This window comes from Odocoileus virginianus, chromosome 15, assembly GCF_023699985.2.
Source record: "Odocoileus virginianus isolate 20LAN1187 ecotype Illinois chromosome 15, Ovbor_1.2, whole genome shotgun sequence".
In the NCBI taxonomy this organism is placed as follows: Eukaryota; Metazoa; Chordata; class Mammalia; order Artiodactyla; family Cervidae; genus Odocoileus; species Odocoileus virginianus.
In genome coordinates this window covers 58484310-58507227 of record NC_069688.1, presented here as the reverse complement: position 1 = coordinate 58507227, position 22918 = coordinate 58484310, and the positions used below count along the sequence as shown (strand labels likewise).

At 37.3% G+C, this 22918-nt stretch overlaps 1 protein-coding gene and 1 long non-coding RNA gene across 3 annotated transcripts; one reads left to right on the top strand and one right to left on the bottom strand.

Moving 5' to 3' along the window:
• Nucleotides 1–486: 486 nt before the first annotated feature.
• Nucleotides 487–22139, bottom strand: CALB1 (calbindin 1). 2 transcript variants are annotated; one of them, XM_020870026.2, is made up of 11 exons: nt 21817–22138; nt 21235–21311; nt 17105–17179; nt 8443–8526; nt 8283–8339; nt 4759–4836; nt 4018–4073; nt 3889–3928; nt 3708–3761; nt 2772–2843; nt 487–1404 (listed from the first exon to the last, which is right to left on the bottom strand). In XM_020870026.2, exons 1-11 carry the CDS (start codon nt 21893–21895, stop codon nt 1291–1293), a joined length of 786 nt encoding a protein of 261 aa, XP_020725685.1. In that variant the 5' UTR covers nt 21896–22138; the 3' UTR covers nt 487–1290. The 2 variants fall into 2 exon arrangements, with proteins under 2 accessions (XP_020725685.1, XP_070333524.1); XM_070477423.1 differs by lacking the exon at nt 17105–17179 and having other exon boundaries at nt 21817–22139.
• Nucleotides 2839–8209, top strand: LOC110122505 (uncharacterized). Its single transcript, XR_011491539.1, has 2 exons — nt 2839–4505; nt 4892–8209. It is a non-coding gene; the product is annotated as an uncharacterized lncRNA (long non-coding RNA).
• Nucleotides 22140–22918: the final 779 nt, after the last annotated feature.

Here is a 22918-nt window from a genome sequence, read left to right as displayed (position 1 = left end):
AAATTTCAGAGACACATCTCTCATAGTTCCCTGCTTCACAATCAAAAAATGAGAAATCACCAAGCATGACATGTCAACTATAGCCAGTATAGTATGTTCTAGCTACAAATATATGAAACTGTGGCTTGAATGTGTGTCAAGAGAATGTTTTAGAATTACCCTTGCTAAATAAGATAAATGATTGCATTAGCAATTTCTTTCCAGATGTTCTTTTTAACTCATTTGAAACTATCTGCAGATAGAAATAGAACTAGTTTGAATGCTGATCAGTATGAAATATAGAATTCACAGAATAGACAAAATTGTTGATGTAACATTCAATAATCAGGGTGCCGTGAATTTTACCTTAAAATTCACTTATGTAGTAAAAACAGGGCTGTCGTATCCAGAAAAAAATTATTTTCAGAGGCAGCAGTTACCCTTGGTGGAGAAGAACAGTTCTACACAGAAAGAAAATCCAAGAAGTATGCAAAGTAAACACCAGGATACTTGATATATAATTTAATCTGATAGTACATAGACTATGACATAAAACAGCAGTTTCCTAGAATAATTATAGGCTGCAAGACATGAAACCAGTTAGAAAATGGGTTGAGGTCATACTCTTTGACAGTAGACTTATAAATACAAATACAAATGTAGAATTAGGTAGATCTATGCATTGTCTGCCTTTCCTTGTCATCAAATCAACTTGAACCAGTAGACTGACAAGAATTCAAGCAGTAGAAGTATTGCTGATTCACTAAATTCTTGCCCAGTGAAGTGAGACTATTAACCTCATAGAGCCGTGATTAACTATTGATTGGTAGTTTGGTATTTTAGATGCAAAAGCACATTTCTTCCAATTGGAAATACAGCTTAGAACTATTTTGTTGGGCAGACTTCAGATTGTCTGAAATAAGAATGCTTAGCTTGTTATGTATAATCCTTCTATTCAATAGTGACAAATATCAGAGACTAGGATTTTAGAGACTAATCCTGGTGGATTTCTGAGGGAAGTCTTGTCCAACGACATGTATGGAAGGAAGAATATGTTAGGTTATTTTTTTTTCATTGGGTGTATTGACTGGCCTAAGCATAGACATCCTCCTTTTCAGTCATATGGTTACAAAAACTGTACATTACAAAGAGTATAGAAACAATCTGAAAAGAGTGTGCCACAGATCTTGGATAATTATCTATATGCAGTTAAATTTACAGATACAAAAGAAAAGACAGCCTACGTCCTTATGGTGCACAATTATTTTTTAGAGACAATGTATCACTAATGAGTGGTCATGGTCTTCAACCCTAGTTGTCACCAGCAGAGAGAATGAGAGCCAGATCTGTTCGGTATAGCTTCCCTCCATCCGATAAAGCCATTATACTTTTCTTGTATGTTGGAATATTATTAATATCCAGATCCTAAATAGGACATAGACAGTATTATAATCCAGTTAAACGTGGAAGTGAATTAACCACTGTCAAGTAATAAAATATGAGACAGAACTGCTTGTTTTACAATGCATTAAGAAGAGCTGGATTGCTCAACTCCAGAAAAATAAATGACCCAATCAAAAAATGGGCCAAAGAACTCAACAGACATTTCTCCAAGGAAGACATACAGATGGCTAACAAACACATGAAAAGATGCTCAACATCACTCATTATCAGAGAAATGCAAATCAAAACCACAATGAGGTACCATTATACGCCAGTCAGGATGGCTGCTATCCAAAAGTCTACAAGCAATAAATGCTGGAGAGGGTGTGGAGAAAAGGGAACCCTCTTACACTGTTGGTGGGAATGCAAATTAGTACAGCCACTATGGAAAACAGTGTGGAGATTTCTTAAAAAGCTGGAAATAGAACTGCCGTATGACCCAGCAATCCCACTTCTGGGCATACACACCAAGGAAACCAGATCTGAAAGAGACACATGCACCCCAATGTTCATCGCAGCACTGTTTATAATAGCCAGGACATGGAAGCAACCCAGATGCCCATCAGCAGACGAATGGATGAGGAAGCTGTGGTACATATACACCATGGAATATTACTCAGCCATTAAAAAGAATTCATTTGAATCAGTTCTAATGAGATGGATGAAACTGGAGCCCATTATACAGAGCGAAGTAAGCCAGAAAGATAAAGACCATTACAGTATACTAACACATATATATGGACTTTAGAAAGATGGTAACGATAACCCTATATGCAAAACAGAGGGGGAGACTCAGATGTATGGAACAGACTTGTGGACTCTGGGAGAAGGCGAGGGTGGGATGTTTCAGGAGAACAGCATTGAAGCATGTATGTTGTCTGGGGTGAAGCGGATAACCAGCTCAGGTTGGGTACATGAGACAGGTGCTCGGGCCTGGTGCACTGGGAAGACCCAGAGGGATTGGGTGGAGAGGGAGGTGGGAGGGGGGACTGGGATGGGGAGTACATGTGAATCCATGGCTGATTCATGTCAATGTATGGCAAAAACTACTGTAATGATGTAAAGTAATTAGCCTCCAAAAATAAAAAAATAAATAAATAAAAAAAAAAAAAAAGAAGAGCTGGATTAAACTTCTATACAAATGTAAATAAATCACAAGGTAACTTTTCAAATCTATTTATCACAGTTAAACACTGATTCAGACCAGTATGAAATCAAGTTAAGAACTGAAATCTACTTCTTCTCCTCTATAAAGTTTTACAGTAGATTCTCCAAAGTAGATGTGTGGTTGCATCTGGATGGATCCATCAAGTTTGCTTAAGAAGGAAATGGCAAGGTAACTAGATTACCTGTTTATTTTTCTCACACAGATCCTTCAGTAAAGCATCCAGTTCATTTTCATCTATGTATCCATTGCCATCCTATGGGAGGGGTAATAAAATAATATGTAAGCAACCTCATCCATTAAAAAGGCAAAGATAGTAAAATGGAAATAATTGAAATCCTCAGAAAATCTGCCTACTGCAAATTTGGCAGATATACTAACCTCGTAGGTCAGACCCTCAAATTTTTAACTGCTCCAAAGTTCCAAAACAGATACGAATTTCCTCTCATTCAGCACCTTACATTTGTAAAATGCTTTGAAATTTTCAAAGCGATTTTGCATTTACTATTTCCCTGTATGTTAACAATATCACTACCTCTCGTTGAAGTAAGAAATTAATCACAAGTGTTTTGCTGGAGGGAGGACACAGGCGTGGGGAAAGTATATTCCCGGCCGGTAACAGAGGCGGGCCATTATCACAGTGGGACAGCTGTACTAGGGCCTCCAGGGGACTGGCCTGGTCCAGGAGGAGAGAAATTAGAAGGAACAAGCGTGTTAACTGCTGACGTCATGCACAACCTTTCCTCACACACGTGATCTGACTATACCCTACGTGGGAGAATCCCTGCAGGATATTTTCATCTAGCTCAACCCTCGTTCTACCCTGCAAACTGAGTATTATTATCTCTTGGTTACCAATGAGGAAATTAAGGATCAGAGGAGTTTGGTATCTTCTTCACAGTTCACAGGAGATAAATTGTAGCATAGGATTTGAATCAAATTCGTCTAATTTGGGATATAACGTAATTCATTTCCTATGACAAGAATAAATTGGCTGAGTAATTTTAATAGCTCATGTTTCTTTAAATATAACCTTGAGTTTGAGGCTTTTTCCCTTTTTGAGCATGTTCCAAATTTTTCTAAAAAATCAAATTATAGATAAGAAACAATTTTTTTTTACCTGATCATATAACTCAAAAGCTTTATTGAACTCTTTCCCACACATTTTGACTCCCTAGATGATAGAGAAGAGGGCAAAGATTAAAATGCTACAATTATATTTCATTGTGCTTCCCTTGGCAGATATCCCACATTTTAACCTTTTGAGAAATGTTATGTATGGTAGAGAAAAAGAGAAATACCTGAAATTTAAGAAGAAAATTCTCCTGCACTGGTAGTAATCTTTTAAGAGAAAAACATTATATAACTGCATTAGATTTTTGACAAACGTCAGCTTATAATGATAATATTTGCATAGTTCCTAAACTCACCTGGCCATCTCAGTTAATTCCAGCTTCCCATCATTATTTGAATCAAACAATTTCAGCTGAAAGACAGAAAGCATTATTTTGTATTAAAAAAAATATTTGTTGCATAGAGAAGGAAATTCAAAATAAAGAAGTTTGAGTAATCAATTACCTATATAGGCGGCAAAATTCTAGAAACTAGCATTTATTAAACTTTCAGTGCAAAATTTCAATTCTATGACTTGTCAATTACCAAAGTTTATCACAGCAATATAAAATAGAGTAAAAGTGATCTTACGCTAGACTTCTGGAACATCATTGTTTATTTTTCTTGCAAATATGTGTTTGTATGTATCAAGATGTGGGAGATATGCTGTCTGGCACTACATAGCACATCCTGAAACTTTCCAAATAATAATAGGAAAATAAATATTTACTTTGTTTTTCTCTTTTACAGCATCAAAGAGTATGAGCAGAAAATATGAATCAATCCTTACAGAATAAATTTCTAAGTAAGTGATCTTTTGATAGATGAAAATTACTTAACTCCACAAGAAAGGAAACGCTCATACAGGAAGCCTTGAAGCTAGCCTTACAAGGTAGAAGCTTCATAGGTATTTCACTTTTCAAGTGAAATGATATATGTATGCATATAATGCCCACACCATGGTTTATTCATTTCATCCTGTGTAGTCTTGGGAATTAGCCAGAACACCGTAATATTTCATAGGCTCTTGGGTATAATCTTTTCAAGATCAGTCTTACCATTAGGTCTGTATACTCAGCTAGTTTTGTATCATCAACAGTCTTGTTTGCTTTTTCCAGCAAGTCCTTTAGAAAGTTCTGTTAAGACAAAAAACAGATAAAGTTCATCAATAACAATCTGCTTTCTTTACAGCCTGCCTTGGAATGGAACACCCCAAGAATACAAAGAAAGCCTCTTTTTGAGAATAGGACTGGATGAATGGAGAACATTAGAAGACAGGTCCTCTTGGCATCCAGCAGTGATGCTGCCTTTGAGAGGCATGACATCTGCCTTTTATTGAGAACTGATGGGTCAGACCATGTTATGGTATGCTATGCATTTATGATTTCAATTTAAAGAGAAGTTAGATTATGCACCATGTAGGACTCAGAGTAAAAATTTATAAAGCCAGCTAGCCCAATGGATGCATTTCTTCCTAATGGTATCTTCACAGATACTCATGTGATTCTTCTCCAAGAAATAAGAAACACTATGCCTGGGTGCATGCCAAGTCATTTCAGTAATGTCCAACTCTTTGTGACCCTATGGACTGTAACTTACCAGGCCCCTCTGTCCACGGGATTGATCCTCCAGGCAAGAATACTGGAGTGGGTTGCCATGCCCTCCTCCAGGGACTGATCCTGCGTCTCTTATGTCTCCTGCATTGGCAAGCAGGTTCTTTGCTTGTGAGCTACTTGGGAAGCCCAAAAAAGAGAATGGATTCCCTATACCTTTCAGAGGTATGTGAACAATTATTAGTATACAAGGTGGAGATCTACCCTTAATTTCAAGTGCATTTTCTGCCCTTACAATCTGTATTTCTGTATCAGTGTATAGCCACTTCACTAGAGGCTGGATTAGCTTTTAGGTTTGATGCAGTCCAAAGCACCTTGGTTAGAATGTTTCACCTGACTGTTCAAACTAAAATAGTTAGCTGCAGGCGTTACCTAATTCTTGAAGGATATGAATCACATCAAAGTAGAAATTAATATGGGAAGGATGAAAGAAAAGATGATTATTAATTTGACAGTTGGAGTTTAGGAGTGATTTTAATTTTTTTACCAGAGAAATAAATCAAATAAAAGCTTTCAAAAGCTTGCCACATAAACGACAATGTAAGTACTTAAGAATATAATAGTTTTTCACTTTGTCTAGTGCTGTTCATTTGCAATGTCTTTATTTGTTCAGAAAATGAATTACTGCAATTATGGAAAACTGAGCTGATATGTTAAGACATTACTGAAGGATTGGGTTTCTTCAGCTTTGATGTCATTTATCTCCCTCCCAAATTTTCTAGTTCTGCTGGGATGATCTAACTTCATTATTTTCAAGGAAGGAGACTTTTTTCTTGGTTTCATAAATTTATTTTCACTTCAAACATTCCACTTAAAATTCAAAGTGAAGCATGGAAAATTCAAAGTTATCTGTTGGGGATGAATTTTATTTTTGAACCATATGAGGCTTTTGTCAGAGACTAATTGGGTTAAAAATCCTCATCAGAGACTAAAATGGTGGTCACAAAAATAGCCTGGGAGAAACTTCAGGACGCTGAGATTCAAAGTCATGTCTGAGAGCAAGCAATGTTTTACTCCATTATGGAATCTTAAAATTAGCTTTCTTGAAAGATCCATTAAAAAAGAATGCCAACTTATCTTCAAAATTCCCCAGAGAGAAGTACTTCTATTTAGAATCTCTTCTGAGAATAAAATTTAGAACAAAGAAGGTCAGTATTGGAAATGAGCTAAAGTTTCGTTATAAACTTGAAATGATTTTTAAAAGAATTTTTTTGGTCCAGTAGAATAAAAACACAGTAATTTAACTGTCACCTTGTGGGTTGCTGAACTACAAATTTGTGAAAAATATAGTTTTTGGTGATTTCACATGAAAAATGTTTGCATTTTTAAGTGTTGTTAGTTCCATATGCTTTAGCAATTTTGTGATTATACATATGTGCTAAGTTGTTCCAGTCTGTGTGACTCCATGGACTGTAGCCCACCAGGCTTCTCCGTCCATGGGATTCTCCAGGCAAGAATACTGGAGTAGGTTGCCGTGGCCTCCTCCAGGGGATCTTCCCGATCCAAGTATCGAACCCACATCTCTTAAGTCTCCTGCGTTGGCAGGCAAATTCCTTACCACCAGTGCCACCTGGGAAGCCCTCAATGATCAAATACGTGTAACTCAAACAATGTTAAACTATGACCAGGAAACCATGTTTGATATTCATGTTTCCCTACATACATAACAGCATAAGAGGTAACTCTTGGTGACTAAAGCTGAAAACTTTTGATGTTGTGGGGAAAAAAATTATTACTGTTATCAGATATTCTATGTCCAAAGTCAGGTTCTTTTCCCAAGCAGCTGAGTACTCTTGGAAAATTATCTAATTTCTCTGAATTACAGTTTGTTTGTTTGTATAATGGGAATTATAATACCTCCCCTGCAAATTTTCTTTGAGGATTAAATGTCAAAATACATTTTAAGCATCTAGTATTATGCCTGCCACATAGCAGGTGCTCAATATTTGTTTTTCTTTTAGTTATTCTATATCCTAAAGATAGAGAAAATAGAGTCTTTCAGACTGAGAAGTATTGAGGTCAATTTAGAGAAATGAGAGAAAGATGGTTTTGTATTTCTGAAAGTCTAGTAAATTATTGAGTTCGTGAATAATACAATTTATATTACCTGTATTTCACAAAATCTTTCAGATGTAACATCTTACTTGAGCCTCACAGTAAATTGAGAGGTAGGTGTTATTACCCTCAAATAAAGGATGAAAAAATGAGGCAGAATGATAAAGAGATCTGTCCAGAGACAAGACTTGATTTCAGATCTCTTTCCCTTTTCCTTCCTATCTCCCTCCTCTCCTACCAGCTCCTAAGTACATTTCTGAGATATGAATTGCTAAATTCATTTTCAAAGTTACAGTTTTTCAGAAGTTTGATTATATGAAGACTTTGTTTTTCTTGTTGTTACTGAGATACAGTAAGCCAGGGGCCTTGGAAGCAAACTAGTTCACAGATCACAGCTGTATGTCCTGTTCCGTGTAGCCTTCAGTTCATCACTTAACTTCTCTTCCCTTTTTTCCTTACTGAGGTAACATTAATCCCGCAGAACTCACATGAAGATTAAATAAGATATGTATAAAGTGCCTGGCACACAATTGGTGTCCAAGAGTTGTTTCTTTATCTTTAAAGAGACATCTATATAGTTGTTTAACTTCTGAAATAAAATGTCAAATTTTAACGGAAATAATCTGACTTATTTGGATTAGTATACCATCATATATCTATCTCTCTATCATCTATCTTTCCCTTATTAACAATTTGTACACACCACAGAAAATGTCAGTTGCTGAACAGAATTTCAAGAAGTACGTGCAGTCTCTTTTTTGATGTGGTATTTTATTAACCATGTGGAAGAGTGGATGAAAATGTGCCATTGCTTAACGTTAGTTTCTTTTGTGGGAAGTTTGTTTTTTTTTTTAAACTACAAAACTCATAGTTGTATTTGAAAGGGAAAAATGTGCACATTTTTGTTTGCTTACCTTCAGCTCCTCCGTTTCTATGAAGCCGCTGTGATCAGTATCATATTTCCTCCATGTCTGTAAATAATTTTGGATAAGGAAGACCAAACACGTTAGAAAAGGTCAGTGTCCCTGCTTCCCGGTATCTGAAGACGCCACTCGGGGCAGAGGTTTCCCGTACCTTCATGAATTCCTCGCAGGACTTCAGCTGCTGGCACCGGAAAAGCAGCAGGAAGTTTTCTTCTGTGGGTAACACGTGGGCCAGCTGGAAAAGGTGGACGAAGCTGGTCAAAGGCGCTTGAACGCAAGTCTCCCTCATTTCCTGCTCTTAGTTTTGCTTGACCATAATTTTATTACCCGGAAAACTAGGCGAGGAGCAGCATGGCCATCGATTTTCCCTTTCGGTACTTGGTCCCTACAAAGCGCCATCGTGTTTTGCAGCGCTTGCTGCCCTCGAGGGATCGGTTCTCGGGTCAGCGAGAAGGCTGCAGCAGGCATGCCTAGGAAGCTCAAAGGAAGGGTGGCTGACACTTCTCATCGCTAGACACACGAGCAGGCTCCTCCCGGTGGCTCGGGCCCTGCACCTGTCCTGTGCCACAGATCAGGCCTTTTCCTGCGAGGGCCCGGAGGATGGCACACGTGGGACCATACATTTCATAAAAGAAGAGGCTGAGAGAGATGAATGTAGCGGAGAGGACACAGGCCAAAAATGAATTCTGAAGTCGGAGGAGAAAGCTTGTTAAGAGATGCAATGCAATATAAACTCAGGGCAATGGTAAAACAATAGAGAGAGATGGGAACAGACACTTAACAGTGAGCAGTGGGGGCTGAACGGTAATAGGGAATATCAGTTCTCAAATGTTTGGCGTCTGCTAAAAGGACATCTGTTGCTTGAGTCCAGGGCTTAAATTTTATTTGATGATCTCCCTCGAGTGACCCGAAGACATTTCTCCGAAGATCTCATTTTGTAACTTCAGTGCTCCTTTTTTTTTTTTTTTTTTTTTTTGGAGAAGGGAAGGACTCCAGATCCCATTTTGAGATGAGTACAATCTATCTGTTGTGCGCAGGGGGCGCGGGAGCTGGACTGGCGGCCTAATGAAGGTGTGTGCTCTATTCCTGGGCAGCTGCTAATTAGCTGTGGTCCCCAGCAAATCCCTCAGCCGTTTCTGGATCTTAGCATGCTCCTCACTTAAAATGAGGAGTTGAAATAGAAACCACTGTCTCTTAAATGTACTGGGTTCAAAATGACTTTGAGAATCTGTTAGAATCACTGCATCTTCACCATTAAAGAATGAACCTACAACACTATATTTCATCTAATTTCCAGAAGTTGGTGAATCCCCTGAAGTACAGGCATGGACCCTCATCTGTGAATTTTAGACTAAAAAACCTGTGGACTAGATTAACCTTTAGGTCAGCATACATGTCAAAATCTACCAAGTTATATAAGACTCTCACACTTAAAAAAAAATTGTCCTTTTAGGTCCATTAAAAAATTTAAAATATAAAATGCATCATTCTATCTTATATGCAAGTAACCTCAGCTTCTTTATGCTGTATATGTCCTTTAACTTATCTTGTTTTTAGGCCTTTGAAATAATATCTCAAATTAGAATCATTCAGGCACTAATAATGGGATGAAAGTAAGGGGTAGAGCCAGATATCCTGTTAAGATGTTTGGTATGACTGTCAGAAAACATTTTCTTATTTCCAAACAAAGGTCACTAGTATGGTTATGCATTAATGCAAGCATTAATTTAGGAAACAGGAAATAGCCAGTGCCAACTCTTTCCTTATTGGTATGTAAATTGTCAGATACCACTTTGTAAGCTTTTGGTAGACCTACCCATAGACCACTCATTTCAGGAGGGCAAAGACTATTCTTTGTCTGCATCCCCTGAATACTTGGTGTGGTGCTCAGCATGTTAGGTACTTGACATAAATGTTTGTAATTGTTTAATAATTTTACTTCATTAAAAATACCTACTTAAAATGATTTGTAGTGAGCATATTTTTTATCTTCATTGTGATTTTCTATATTGCTTGGATTTTCAAAATTACTGTACATTGGTTTGAACAAAATCATAATTTTTCTTAAAAATCTACTTATCAAAACCCATCAAATAGATAAAAAACAGAAAAACTAAAAGATGGAACTAGCAAGCAAGGACCACATGTAAAATTAGGGAAATTTTAACCTCTTTTGTTTCAAAAGTTAAACTTCACATAACTTGCATAAAGTCCAGAGGTCTCTAAGAATGTCGCATATAGAGAAGGTAAAATTGTTCTTCATGTTTAGTATAAATGTATATTTCTTCACCCCTGCTATTTTGGTCCTAGTTGGTTTAATTATAATAAAATAAATATTATATCTACATGCAACATAGTCAATCTTTTAATTTAATTGAACTGTTAATGTTAAACTCAATACAGTGCCATCATATTTTTTTCCTTTATTTTTTATCAGTGCCATCATATTTTATAGACATTAGCAATGAGTCCTAAACGCATAAAACACTGTCATAAGACAAACCAGCCACTAAGAAAGAAGCAGTAAGTATGTGTGGATGTGGCTGTGTGCTCAGTTGCTAAGCCGTGTCTGACTCTCTGCAATTACATGGACTGTAGCCCACAAGGCTCCTCTGTCCAAGGGATTCTCCAGGCAAGAATACTGGAGTGAGTTGCCATTTCCTTCTCCAGGGGATCTTCCCAACCCAGGGATTGAACCCCAGTCTCCCACATTGCAGGCAGACTCTTTACCGACTGAGCTATGAGGGAAGCCCCTTCACAACAAACAAATAACATAACAAATCATCTTTTTTTGTGTGTATTTTTTTTGCCACATCATGTGGTTTGTGGGATCTTAGTTCCTGGACCAGGGATTGAACCCAGACCCTTGGCAGTGAAAGCACCTAGTCCTAATCACTGGACCACTAGGGAAAGCATACGAATCAATATTCAAATTTCAGAGTTGGGTGCAGTAACTCTCCAGCTGTTGACTCTACGACCATGTCTACAAGGTGACAGGTCTTTTATACAAGCTGTTAAGTAGGGCTGTTGTTGCCTCTATTTTGTCAACAGTAGTATCCTGTATTACTTGTTCCAAGATTATTGGTGATTTCTTAATTTTCAATCTGCCTGCCTGCTTTTTTATAAACTCTCAAAACTTTATTATGGGTTGGAGAAGAGAGTTAAGAGAAGCAAGGAAATGAATGGAAGGCAGATAACTGTGGCTACTAGGAGAATCTTTCAAAGCTTCATTTACAAAAATTGATTGCTTGTCACTGAGAGTGGGAAGGCAAAAATTTCTCTCTACTTGCCTGTCTTCTCTTTCAGTCTATGTACATCTTGAGGAAAGGGTCTGTGACTTAATTAATGTTTCTTTGCCTGGCACCTGCAAGAATTTCCATAGATATTTTACTCAACCAACGAATGAAGGCAGTTGACCATCCAGGATCAGCATAGACTGTGAGAATTCAAATAGCTTGCTACTAAGCTGTGGATAGGGGTTGGGGTGGCCACTGTGACTGCCATCTAGAGTTCTCTTTGGGTGCTAGGAGTGTTGTTGTGGTCTCAGCTGGCAGGTCTCTTGGGGAGATTACCTGGGCTTACGAGAGCTGTGATCCCAAGAGGCACATGGGGATATAAAACCTAGCTCTCTCACTCAAAACTTGGGACATCTCTGAAGGGTTGTCCCAGTTCAGAGCTCACTGTAAGGTCAGCCAAAGTTGAGACTGTATCACAGCCCAACGTCTCGCTCTGCCCAGCTTTGTTCTTTTATTTCCCTTGGACAGGCACTGATTCCAAGAGCACTTCCTAATAAACTTCCTCATTGCTTCTCTTCAACTCAGATACGGTCCCCAAAGGAACCAACCTGTCCCAGAACAGGGATCTTCACCACCTCTCTTCTATTACTAGCCATAATGGAGCTCTTGACTGTGCTTTGGATTAGGTTGAAATCCCTTGCTGTGGCTCACGTGGCCATGATTCAGAACCTGCAAGGCACTAGACCGCATGCTGGGGAGTCATAGTCACTGGCAATAATTTTACAGGGAGGCAGATAATGAAAAATCTTGTTTCAGACAATTTCAAAGCAAGAGATAACTTAGTGGTAACTGTAGTGATAACTACAGCACCTACCTATGCTAGGTGCTGGGAGAGGACATGTGAAGAACAACTTTACAAGAAATATAAATGCCTGAGGTATATCTTTTAAAGCACACACAAGGCATAATTTCTGAAGACAATCTTGGTGCATGTTAGATTCTTTCAACACATATTAGTAAAACATTCACTTTCTTGGTTTGGAAGCCAAAGAAATATTTTTCTAGCCAATGAGAAGTGAGTCCAGGAAATTGGAAAATTTAAAAGGCAAATAATCTTTTCACACAAATTAAAGGCTAGTTGAATTTAATAATTTGAATTTGACAAGTTATAAGAGTAGGGAAAAGATTGACATTAAAAAAATGGCATAAATTTTCTAATGAAATATTTTTATTTTTAATAATAATAGCAAGTACATTTGTTGAGTTTTTCTAGTGTACCAGGGCTTATCTGTTTTTGACAGGTGTTATCTGATGTTGATATTCATATGTCATCCATGTTCACAGCCAAGGAAACAGGCTCAGAGAAGGTAAATGACCCGCTATCACATAGCTTATAGTTGGAGCCAGATTTGAAATCAGTCTGATTTTTTGATTTTGAGACTCTTGTCCTTTAACTATCACCCTCCATTAAAATCTTCAGTCTTGATAAACTATTTTTAAAAATCTATCAAGAATGAAGTTCTAAATAAGATTCTATTGTCAGTCATTTCCCTGAACTCCGAGGTAGAAAACTGTGTATGCTTAGTCACTCAGGCGTGTCCAATTCTTCACAACCCCATGGACTGTAGCCCGCCAGGCTCCTCTGTCCTTGGAATTTTCCAGGCAAGAATCCTGGAGTGGGTTGCCATTTCCTCCTCCAGGGTATACTCCTGACCCAGGGATTGAACCCTCATCTCCTGCAAGCCTCCTGCATTGCAGGTGAATTTTTTACTGCTGAATCACCAGGGAAGCCTGAGGTAGAAAACTAGCTTACTATTTAAAAAATTACATTTATTATGGTTAAACTTACATGCTTAAATCCCACTATCAAGAAAAAAGAAGGAAAGTCTAGAAAAAGGCCTGCTTCCCTGGGAGGGTTATTACAATTTTACAACTGAAATAGCTTTCAGATCTATTTTTCCGGTGGATGCACTGACCTGGACAAATAGACACAGTAAAACTCGAGAGGATGCTATTTTCTCATACCGTGCCCAAGCGATCAGGTGAAAAGTTTGCAGATTTGACATCCCGCTAAGGGAAACATCTATACTTAATGTGAGCACCAGAGAAGGAATTTCTATTATCTGCTAAATCAGTCTCCCTCTTTGACTATTTTAATCAATCTTCTCTGCAATAGAGCTATTAGTCTGAATAAATTTAGAACATTTTGACTGTCATGGTATTTGTTAAATTATCTCAGAATTTCAGAGTTCCTGTTTTGAGTTTGTATCAACAATCTCTTTATTATCAAGCTGTATTTGTGTGAATTTGAAAATCTATTTAAAAGACATGAAACTTAAAAGTTCACAAGAAAGCATATTCGTATATTACCCTTCTTTTTACATGTTTTTACATGTCTAGGTAGTAAGAGCATGTTGTTGGAAAGTGTCAGTCAACTTCTTTAAAACAAAAGTTTGAAAGTTAACCACTATATTTTCTGATCTTTTGAACAACACATTTCAATTAAAGCCAAGTCAATTTGACCTGGAAAGCAGACTACCACATAAATACCATTTGGTTTACTTTGATTAGATTTTGACGAGCCCCTGAATACACCTACTAAGTGGGCAATACATAAGCAAATCTAATCTATTTTCCCTTTGAACATGAAAGTTCATGTACTTGATGTGAGCTGATGGGAATCTGTAAATTATTATAAATTTTGGAAAACCTGTTTTTTTTTTTATTCCTTCAAAGCTGGCTGAAATTCGTGTATTTATGTTCCATGTTATATATAGGATTTCTTAGCAAGTGAAATGTGTCAGATTGGAAAACAGAAAGGATGAACTTGACTTAACACAACTTACTGGTGACACCAGAGGGCACATTATAAATTCAGGCATTCCCCATTCTCCGTTTCTCCATTTTGTACAAGTAATCTGTAGCTTTCAATTCCCTTCTTCCAATGATTTTTCGTAATCTCTCCTTTTTTCTCATCCCTCCTCCTTAACCAGGTTAAGTACGATCAACCTGCCTGTGAACTACAGCAGCAATCTCTTCCCTGTTCCCCCATTCTCCCCTTCTCGTTTCTCCAAGTACTGACCCTCTTCACTTCCTTCTGTGTCTTGGCTGATAACTCTGATTAATAAAAAGAATTCTGGAATCAGAGTCAGATCTGTCACTCCTTGCCGGTGGGATCTTAGACACATCATTCAACCTTTCTGAGCTTCGATTTCTTTACCCTTAAAGTGAGAAATCTTGGTTAACTTTTCTGGGTCCCATGCAACAGTAAGTTGCATGTCCTGGAATAATTAAACTTTCTAATTAAGTCTTATGTGGGTTCCCTTCTCTTCCTTTAAACTCTTTCTGCTTTCACCGATTGACAGTTCTTTCCAAATCATGTTTCAAGTGTTTGGGTCCAATAACTGCTCTATACTTAGTGCATCCCCGTTCAACCTGGCTAAATTTAAGCCTTGCCATAAGTAATCAATGAACAGAAGCTTGAAAATATTTTCTTTTAATGCAGAAAATATGTGGATTATTAATTGCAAAAAAAAAAAAAAAAGCTGAGTGGTTTAGAGGAAAGTGGCTGAAATTCTATTTAAGCTACAACTTTCCTCAGCTATAAATTTATTTTATTTTGTTATGAGGATCAAATGAGATCACATGTTTGAAAACACTCCATAATTGTGTGCATGCTCAGGCCCTTTAGTCGTGTCCGACTCTGCCCTGGACTATAACCCTCCAGGCTCCTGTGTCCAGGAATTCTCCAGGCAAGAGTGCTGGAGTGGGTTCCAAAATTGTGTAATGTCATACAAATAAATGAAAATTCTCTTTCTTACTGTCATTGCTATAAAAGTTCCTCATGTCTTCATTGCAGTCTTCATTAACTTCTTCATTCTCTTTTGTTAACTATCTCTATCTTTCCTCACACAGAAATCCCTTTCTTTCATGTAACAGTTTCTTTCCCAAGCTTCATGGAAATTCCTTACATCAAATCTCTAGGAAAAGGTATCTGGTAGTAACTCCTAGCTTCTCATTCAGATTGGACCTCAAATAATACTTCATAAATGGTTATCCCATATAATATGCAGTAATATATAGATTCAAAATAGATTTATTCATCTTGTCCTTTTAAAAATATAGAATCTATGTGAATAAGATCCATGCTTTTTGTGCTACTGTTGTAACCTAGGGTCACTGAAGAAATTAAAAATAGCCGAGTCCACTGGAGTCTTTAAGTTGAAATGCATTAAATACAAGATGACAGTCTTCCCTGTCCTAGAGTCACAAAGTATGCCAGACTCTCAAATAGCCACATCTATAATTTCACTGATTTCAGAATTTCGGACTAGTTTTGAATAATTAGATTTATGTCATCTCATTTATGTTCATTTCAGTGTTGTTTTTTTATCCTTGACAATTCATATCTTGATTAGTTGGCCTCTATGTTAGTCTATAAGTCCCATTACTATTAATTTATCTATTTATATAATAATGAGTTATGCATAGGCAAAGGGAAAAGTGTATACTCCAGGGAAATATTTTAATTACAAAGATAATAATAGTATGTCCTTCTTTAACTCTATTTGTAGTAGCTGTTTAAAAATAAGTATATTTCACATTGACATCACTGGTGTCCTATAACATCAGTTTTTGAAAACCAGGTTAGTTCTCTGAATCAAAGGTAAATTATGACTAAGAATACTTCCCAATCTAATACACTAAGAACATTATATAAAGAACATAATTATGTCTATTATTTGATATATTTTAAACTATGACCTTATTAACTTTTCTGGACAAAGTTATCCACTCAATTTCTCTAATGGGTTGCAGAGATAAAGAAAGTAGCTGAGACATTAGATTTTATAAAAGTAAAAAAGTACTATTTCACATATCTGAAGAATGCAAAAGAGTTAATGTATAGTCAAAGTTTTGCTTCCTTGATTCATAGACAAAAAAATTGTCCCCACTAGGAAAAGATAAGATTTGATATCCAAGTTTCAACTTTTAAAGACTTAAAAGAAAACTATACCTACACATCATAAAATATTCACCCACTTTAAATTCTTGTGTTTTTACATGGCCAACTGGCAATTTAAAATGGAACTTCAGAAAACAAGATGCAACTTTTTGCCATAAGATCATCTTTAGGGACTGCAAATAGTTCATTTTATATTCTAACAGAAAAGTCTACACTGTTAATAAGAAATACCAGTGAACCACGGTTCTTGGTTAGCATTTTATTGAACTGAGGCTGGTAAGGTAATGGGACGAGTACTCATCCAGAAGTTGGGGACCTGAATCTCTAACTGCACCAGGGCCAGCAGACAGTTGCATAGCCAGAGACAAATCATCTGACTTCTTTAGGTCTTAGTTTTGTAATATATTAAATTTCGGCTTGGATTATGAAAATTCTTAGGTCTGTTTCATTTCTGAGCAGTTTTTGATTTTATATCTCTGAACAAAAGATAGCATATTACTTAAGTAAAATAAGCCTCTTAGAACAGGTTTTGCCTATCATGTTTGGGTTGAATACAACTTCAAAAAGCTCCCTTCTTAAAACTGTATGAAAACAATACATAAGTTCCTTACCTCTACAATTCCTATTTTTCCATCATCTCTTTGTCCATACTGATCCACAAAAGTTTTCATCTCAGGTGATAACTCCTAAAATTATAACAAGCCAGGTAAGAAGAAGGTTTTTAAAAAAAACAAACAGTATGCTTGTTATCATGTTAATAACTTGTTACAAAGAAAAACTGGAATTAGAACCATTTAGAATTATGCATGTTGATTAACCTTTTCATGAAAATTAGGATATAACTAATGTACCAGTTTTACTGGTTTGAAATGAAAGACATAATTTCTGAATCAGTCATTATGATTTACCTTCTATTATTAGTTTTGAGAATATGTTATCCTTTAATAATGTAGTCAGAATTATTCTGTTCATAGCCTTTAGTGAATTTAAATATAGTGATCCTTGTGACTGTACCTTAACAGTACTTGCTTCCGGGAAGATTATTTTATATTGCTGTACTAATTATCCTATAACATATTTCTTATTGTAACATGCTTTATCCATGGAAGTTAGTGTTGTGTTTTCAATTTGGACAAGCAAATGTGAATGTTCAAAAGCAACGCATTTGTAAACAGACAGTTTCCAGGGTGGAAGAAGCTGGAAATGCTCTTACAAATTAAAAATCAGAAAAATTTGTGTCAGATTAATGAAAATGACTTGACCAATTTGTACTTTCATTAGAAACAGGCAATCTGATGACCTTAGTTTGGATTACTGACTATATGCTGAAGATCTTTGCCTCCAAGAGTGATTTAGGGAGCAGTTCGCCAGTGTTTCCTTGTTTCCATTTTCTAACGAGAGGATGTTCTTGCTCCCATTTAGTTACGTACAGAAGATATATTGAAGAGGGACGGTGAAAGCTTTCATCTCGTTTGACTTATCTTTTTCAATCTATTCTATTGCTTACATAACCTCTTCACATATTGACAGAATAGATAGCTCTGAACAGTAAACTAATGACCTGAACAGAGATAGAACTAGTATTCAGGAAGTTGGATTTATACCCTTGGGTCCTCAATATAGCCCATTTAAAATAGCCCTATTGCATTAACTGAAGCCAATGTAAAATAGGTCAGCCTTTATGAATGTCCTATTCTGTGTCCTTGGAAAAGTAAATTAAGGTCTTAGTTTTTATCATAACTAACAAGATGGTGAGAGCATCTATCACACACATTTGCTCTAGGGATAAATATCTTAATAGAGTGTGAGGACTGTACTGAGGCTGAATATTATTATTACCAGTGTTAAAAAATCCTACTTTGGTTAAAGGTAAATATCTTTAATAGAAGGTAACAAATAGTAGTTAAGCAGCTTAAAATAGGCTTAAAAAACCCCTTCCAATATGGATTAATTTCAACTTGCCTTTATTACCTTAAACAGTGCAAAACATACTTACAATGATAATGATAATAAAGCTTTATAAAAAAATGTAAATTTTTTAAATGCTAGTTCTGAAAGTATATTGAGTTATTATATTTCATTAATGTTATATTCACCTACAGTTAATATTAGTGAAATTTTGAAATTTCACATTATTAATATGCTAAGCCAAATAATTTTTCCATTAATACAGTAAAATCTGTTATCCTGTTGCAAGAAATGCAAAGAAACCTGGTTTATAAGTTCAACCTTTAAGTTCTAAAAAAAAAGAGAAGAAAAAATAGATAAAAGTTGATTTAATACAGTGAGGCCAATAGTGAAATATTTGTCTAGTACATGAATGTTTCAATTCATATCTTGATTTAGATTTTAACTATTCAAACCTATATTACAATAATCAAGCTATTAAGCAACTTAATATAATCCTGAACCTGTGCTCAGATTTGGTATTATTGGATTATAATCCAACAATAACATTTTCCAATATTCTAAGATTGGAAACTTAGCAGTAGAAAAAAATAATTAAGATCTAAAATTTAACAAACTCTAACAAGTCATTGTTTACAAAAAGTATATGTATTAAAATGGGAAGAGGAAAAGAAATATCTGAAAACATGTATAGAGTTTCTAAATGCCTGAATTTCTAAGCTGAAAATAAATATTAAAATTACTTCTAGGAAAATTAAAATATAATCATTTAGCTGCTGGAAACATCTTTAAAGGTTTTAATTAGAAGTTTTATGGTAAGAAAGATTTCCCAACCAGATATTTTAGATATATGTATTTTAACTATAGAAGAAAATGTTTTGTATTATTAGTCAAAGATACCTAGATCTATAATGATAATATTGCATGAATTTATTTACATGGTAATGTATAAGATGGTATGGAGAGAGTATAAAACATTTTCAATTTTATTTGACCCCGTCCTATTACACTTTCAAATTTATGTAATATCAAACCTGGTAAAACAATTCCCAGAATGCCGTGTGCGTGCTCAGTCATGTCCGACCCTTTGTGACCCCATGCACTGTAGCCTGCCAGGCTCCTCTGTCCCTGGGGTTCTCAGGCAAGAATACTGGAGTGGGTTGCCATTTCCTTCTCCAGGATATATTCCTGACCCAGGGTCCCAGAGTGCTCTCTGGTTTTAAATCAATTTGATTTAAATCACTGGATTTTAGCAACTGATAGCTTTTAATGTATTATACATCACTTCAGTGTCCTCTGGCATTCTTTTGGAGCTTCCCTGATAGCTCAGCTGGTGAAGAAGCCGCCTGCAGCAATGCAGAAGACCCTGTTCAATTCCTGGGTTGGAAGATCCCTTGGAGAAGGGATAGGCTATTCTTGGGCTTCCCTGGGGCTCAGATGGTAAAGAATCTGACTGCAATGCGGGAAACCTGGGTTCAATCCCTGGGTCAGGAAGATCCCCTGGAGGAGGGCATGGCAACCCACTCCAGTATTCTTGCCTGGAGAACCCCATGGACAGAGGAGCCTGGAAAGCTACGTGTTGTTTTGATATGTTGTACGGAGATGTGTGCCACACAATTTTCAATTTAGAAAGAATAAAAAGGTGACTATTAGTGAATAATATGTATAGACATATGTATGTATCGCCATACTTCTCAGTCTTGTCCAACTCTTTGTGATCCTGTGGGCCACAGCCCGCCAGGCTCCTCTGTCCAAGGGTTTCTCCAGGCAAGAATACTGGAGTGGGTTGCTATCCCCTTCTCCAGGGGATTTTTCTGACCCAGGGATAGAACCCAGGTCTCCTGCATTGCAGGCAGATTCTTTACCATCTGAAGCACCAGGGAAGCCCATATTTATGTATACTATTATGTATATAACTCAGTGCTGGAGGTGGTGATTTGCTAAAAGCTCACACAATTATATTTTCCTCTAAAGATATATCTTTGTATCTTCATATATATTTGTTTATATATAATGTAAAATCTCTATGCTGACAATATCATTTCGTAACAGGCTAATTTATGCCTAAAGGAAGTTATTCATAATTAGTAAAAATTAACTGATAGCTTAAATTACAAATATAGCTTATTTTAAAAATGCTACTAATTGCTTCCCATTAGAGAATCACTTTGCATGTTTAAAATGTGTGAAGTTCTTAAAATTACTTTTTACATCTCTAACTTTTGATTTTCTTCCTCACAACAGAAATGAATCCCCTTTTTGCTAAATTTCTTGCTCATTATTATGTTGCAAAGTTGTACAAATTAACCCCCAGTGAGGAAGGACATTTTCTCCTCACTCCAACCACATCAACATTACAAGAATAATAATTGGCAATAGAATAAGAGATCCATAATCTGCAGATTGGTTTCCTGACCTCCAAGGGGCAGAAATGTATTTCTACTCCTTTACTTTTCAGGCTATTAAAGAGAGGTTAAAAATTACCTAACTGAACTCAATAGAAGAGGTGGTGATCTGCTAACAGGTCTCACCCACACTTTCCTTTTAAGTACGATTAAAATACAAGTACACAATCTTTTAAAAGCTCTGATTTCATATTGTAGGGCTTTTTCCCTTTAAGGAATTTCTCTCTCTCTCCTTTGTCTTTGTGTCTCCCCCTCCTTCTCCCTCTCTTTCTCCCTACACAATTTCAAAAGGCACTCTTTCTCCCCTTTTCAGTAAATAAATGTTTACGTTTCCGGAAACCATTTGATTTCGCTAGTTCTTTATCAGAATGCTAGAATATTTATTCAAGGGCAAAGGTCTCTTTCCTCCCTTGCAAACTTCAACCTACCAAACCAGCCTTCTTCCGCGCCTGCTGGAGCTCCTGGATCAGGTTCTGAAGCTCCTTTCCTTCCAGGTAACCACTTCCTGTAAAGACAAAGAAGCCCCCAATTGTTAGACATTGCACTCTAAGTTTCTTCCCCGTTCAATTTCCACAACAGCTATTTTCCGGCCAACGGAGAGGTCCTATCTTGGCCTCAATATTGATTAACCCGCAAAAGATACACGACAGGGCAGCGGTCTCTTCCTGGGAGAGACCCACTAAGGGCAAAGGAGGATGGTTGGGGTGATGAGTGTGGCCGTAGAAACTTTGCAGGGTAGGGTCTCTCGCTCTCGCTACCCTCCACCCCAGCCCCCCACCTTCTATTAGTATCATCCTTGGAGAAAGAAAAAAACTTTCAAGGTTTTGGGATAACATAGAAACATCACATAAACTTTAAAGTTCATGGTTGGCAGCCAACTGGAGAGAGATTAGGGAGATGGGTGAAGAAGCAAAGAAAAGAAATGAAGGATAATCGGATCAGGAGGCTCAAGGAAAGGAAAAGGGTGGGACAAGGTTCTTCGAACAGTTAAAAAGATAAAAGATAATCACCGTCAGCGTCGAAATGAAGCCAGATCTCAAAAAACTGTGAGGCTGTGATCAGAGATGATTGCAGGTGGGATTCTGCCATCGTAGAGCGGAGTGGGTGGTCTGCGTGGAGTATGTGTGTGTCAGCGCTGAATGGGGTGAGAGCCTCAGGGTATAGGCGCGTGTGTGTCTGTGCACGTGCGCGAGCGTGAACGCGTGTGTGTGTGTGTGTGTAAGAAACCCCGGGCTGCGGGAGACGAGAACGCAGGGCGCCCGCGCCGCCAGTCGCTGTCCTCGGTGCTGCTCGGCTCAGGCGTCCCCGGGAGTCCTCTCTGCGCCCCGGCTCCCGCTCTCCGTATTTATCCCGCAGTCAGGCCGGGCCACGCCTGCCCCGGCCTCCCGTCCCTCAATCCCGCCTCCTGCACGCTGCAACCTTCCACCCCTCCCTTCCCGTCTCCTCCTCTCCTCCCAGGAAAGCGAGCTGGAACACTAGCTGTGAAGTGCAGAAAGCAGCAGGTGGTGGGAAATCCTTAGCTTAGAGACAGGTTGCTGAAAACACTCATTTCCCTCCACATTCTCAGGACCGAAAGGGATCTTATTCCTGAAGAGTATAGTGAAATATCCTGTGTGAAGAGGTTTTGATTTGCAGATGGAAGAGGAAAACTAATGAAGGGTAGAACCACACAAAGGATGCTTATATTGTGTCTGTGCCTCTGTGTGTGTGTGTGATTTCTCCAAGACATTTCAGTATTTGTTTGAACAAAGTCAGGTGAAAATTGAGCAAATATTAGATTAATTTGATGAACATATGCAATAAATCTATTGGTATCAATAGCTACTCTATTTTGTGCTTGTTGAGAACCATCACATGAGCATTTGTTAAGATTGTTTATATAAACAAGCCTTGCCAATAGGAGAAAGCAGGGTGATGGTTTTTTTTTCAGTTTGAAGCAGAATTATAATTGAAAAGTGACAATTTAAACTATAAAATCATAAAATGTAAGGAGAAGGAAATGATCTTTAGAGATACTGTGGTTTACTTCCTTTGGGTGTAGAAAGACTTAGCAAATTAAAGAAAGAGAAACCATACCTAGGTGAGCTAATGAGGCAAGGCCCTGCTCAGTGG

Excerpts from the sequence above, each read along its gene's own strand:
- CALB1 (XM_020870026.2), bottom strand. The coding sequence starts at position 21,895 with ATGGCAGAATCCCACCTGCAATCATCTCTGATCACAGCCTCACAGTTT. Across the intron at positions 8,527-17,104 it reads GAAAAATAGGAATTGTAGAG|CTGGCCCACGTGTTACCCAC; the intron begins GTAAGGAACTTA and ends CACCTTTTCCAG. Across the intron at positions 4,837-8,282 it reads TAGAAACGGAGGAGCTGAAG|AACTTTCTAAAGGACTTGCT; the intron begins GTAAGCAAACAA and ends TTGTCTTAACAG.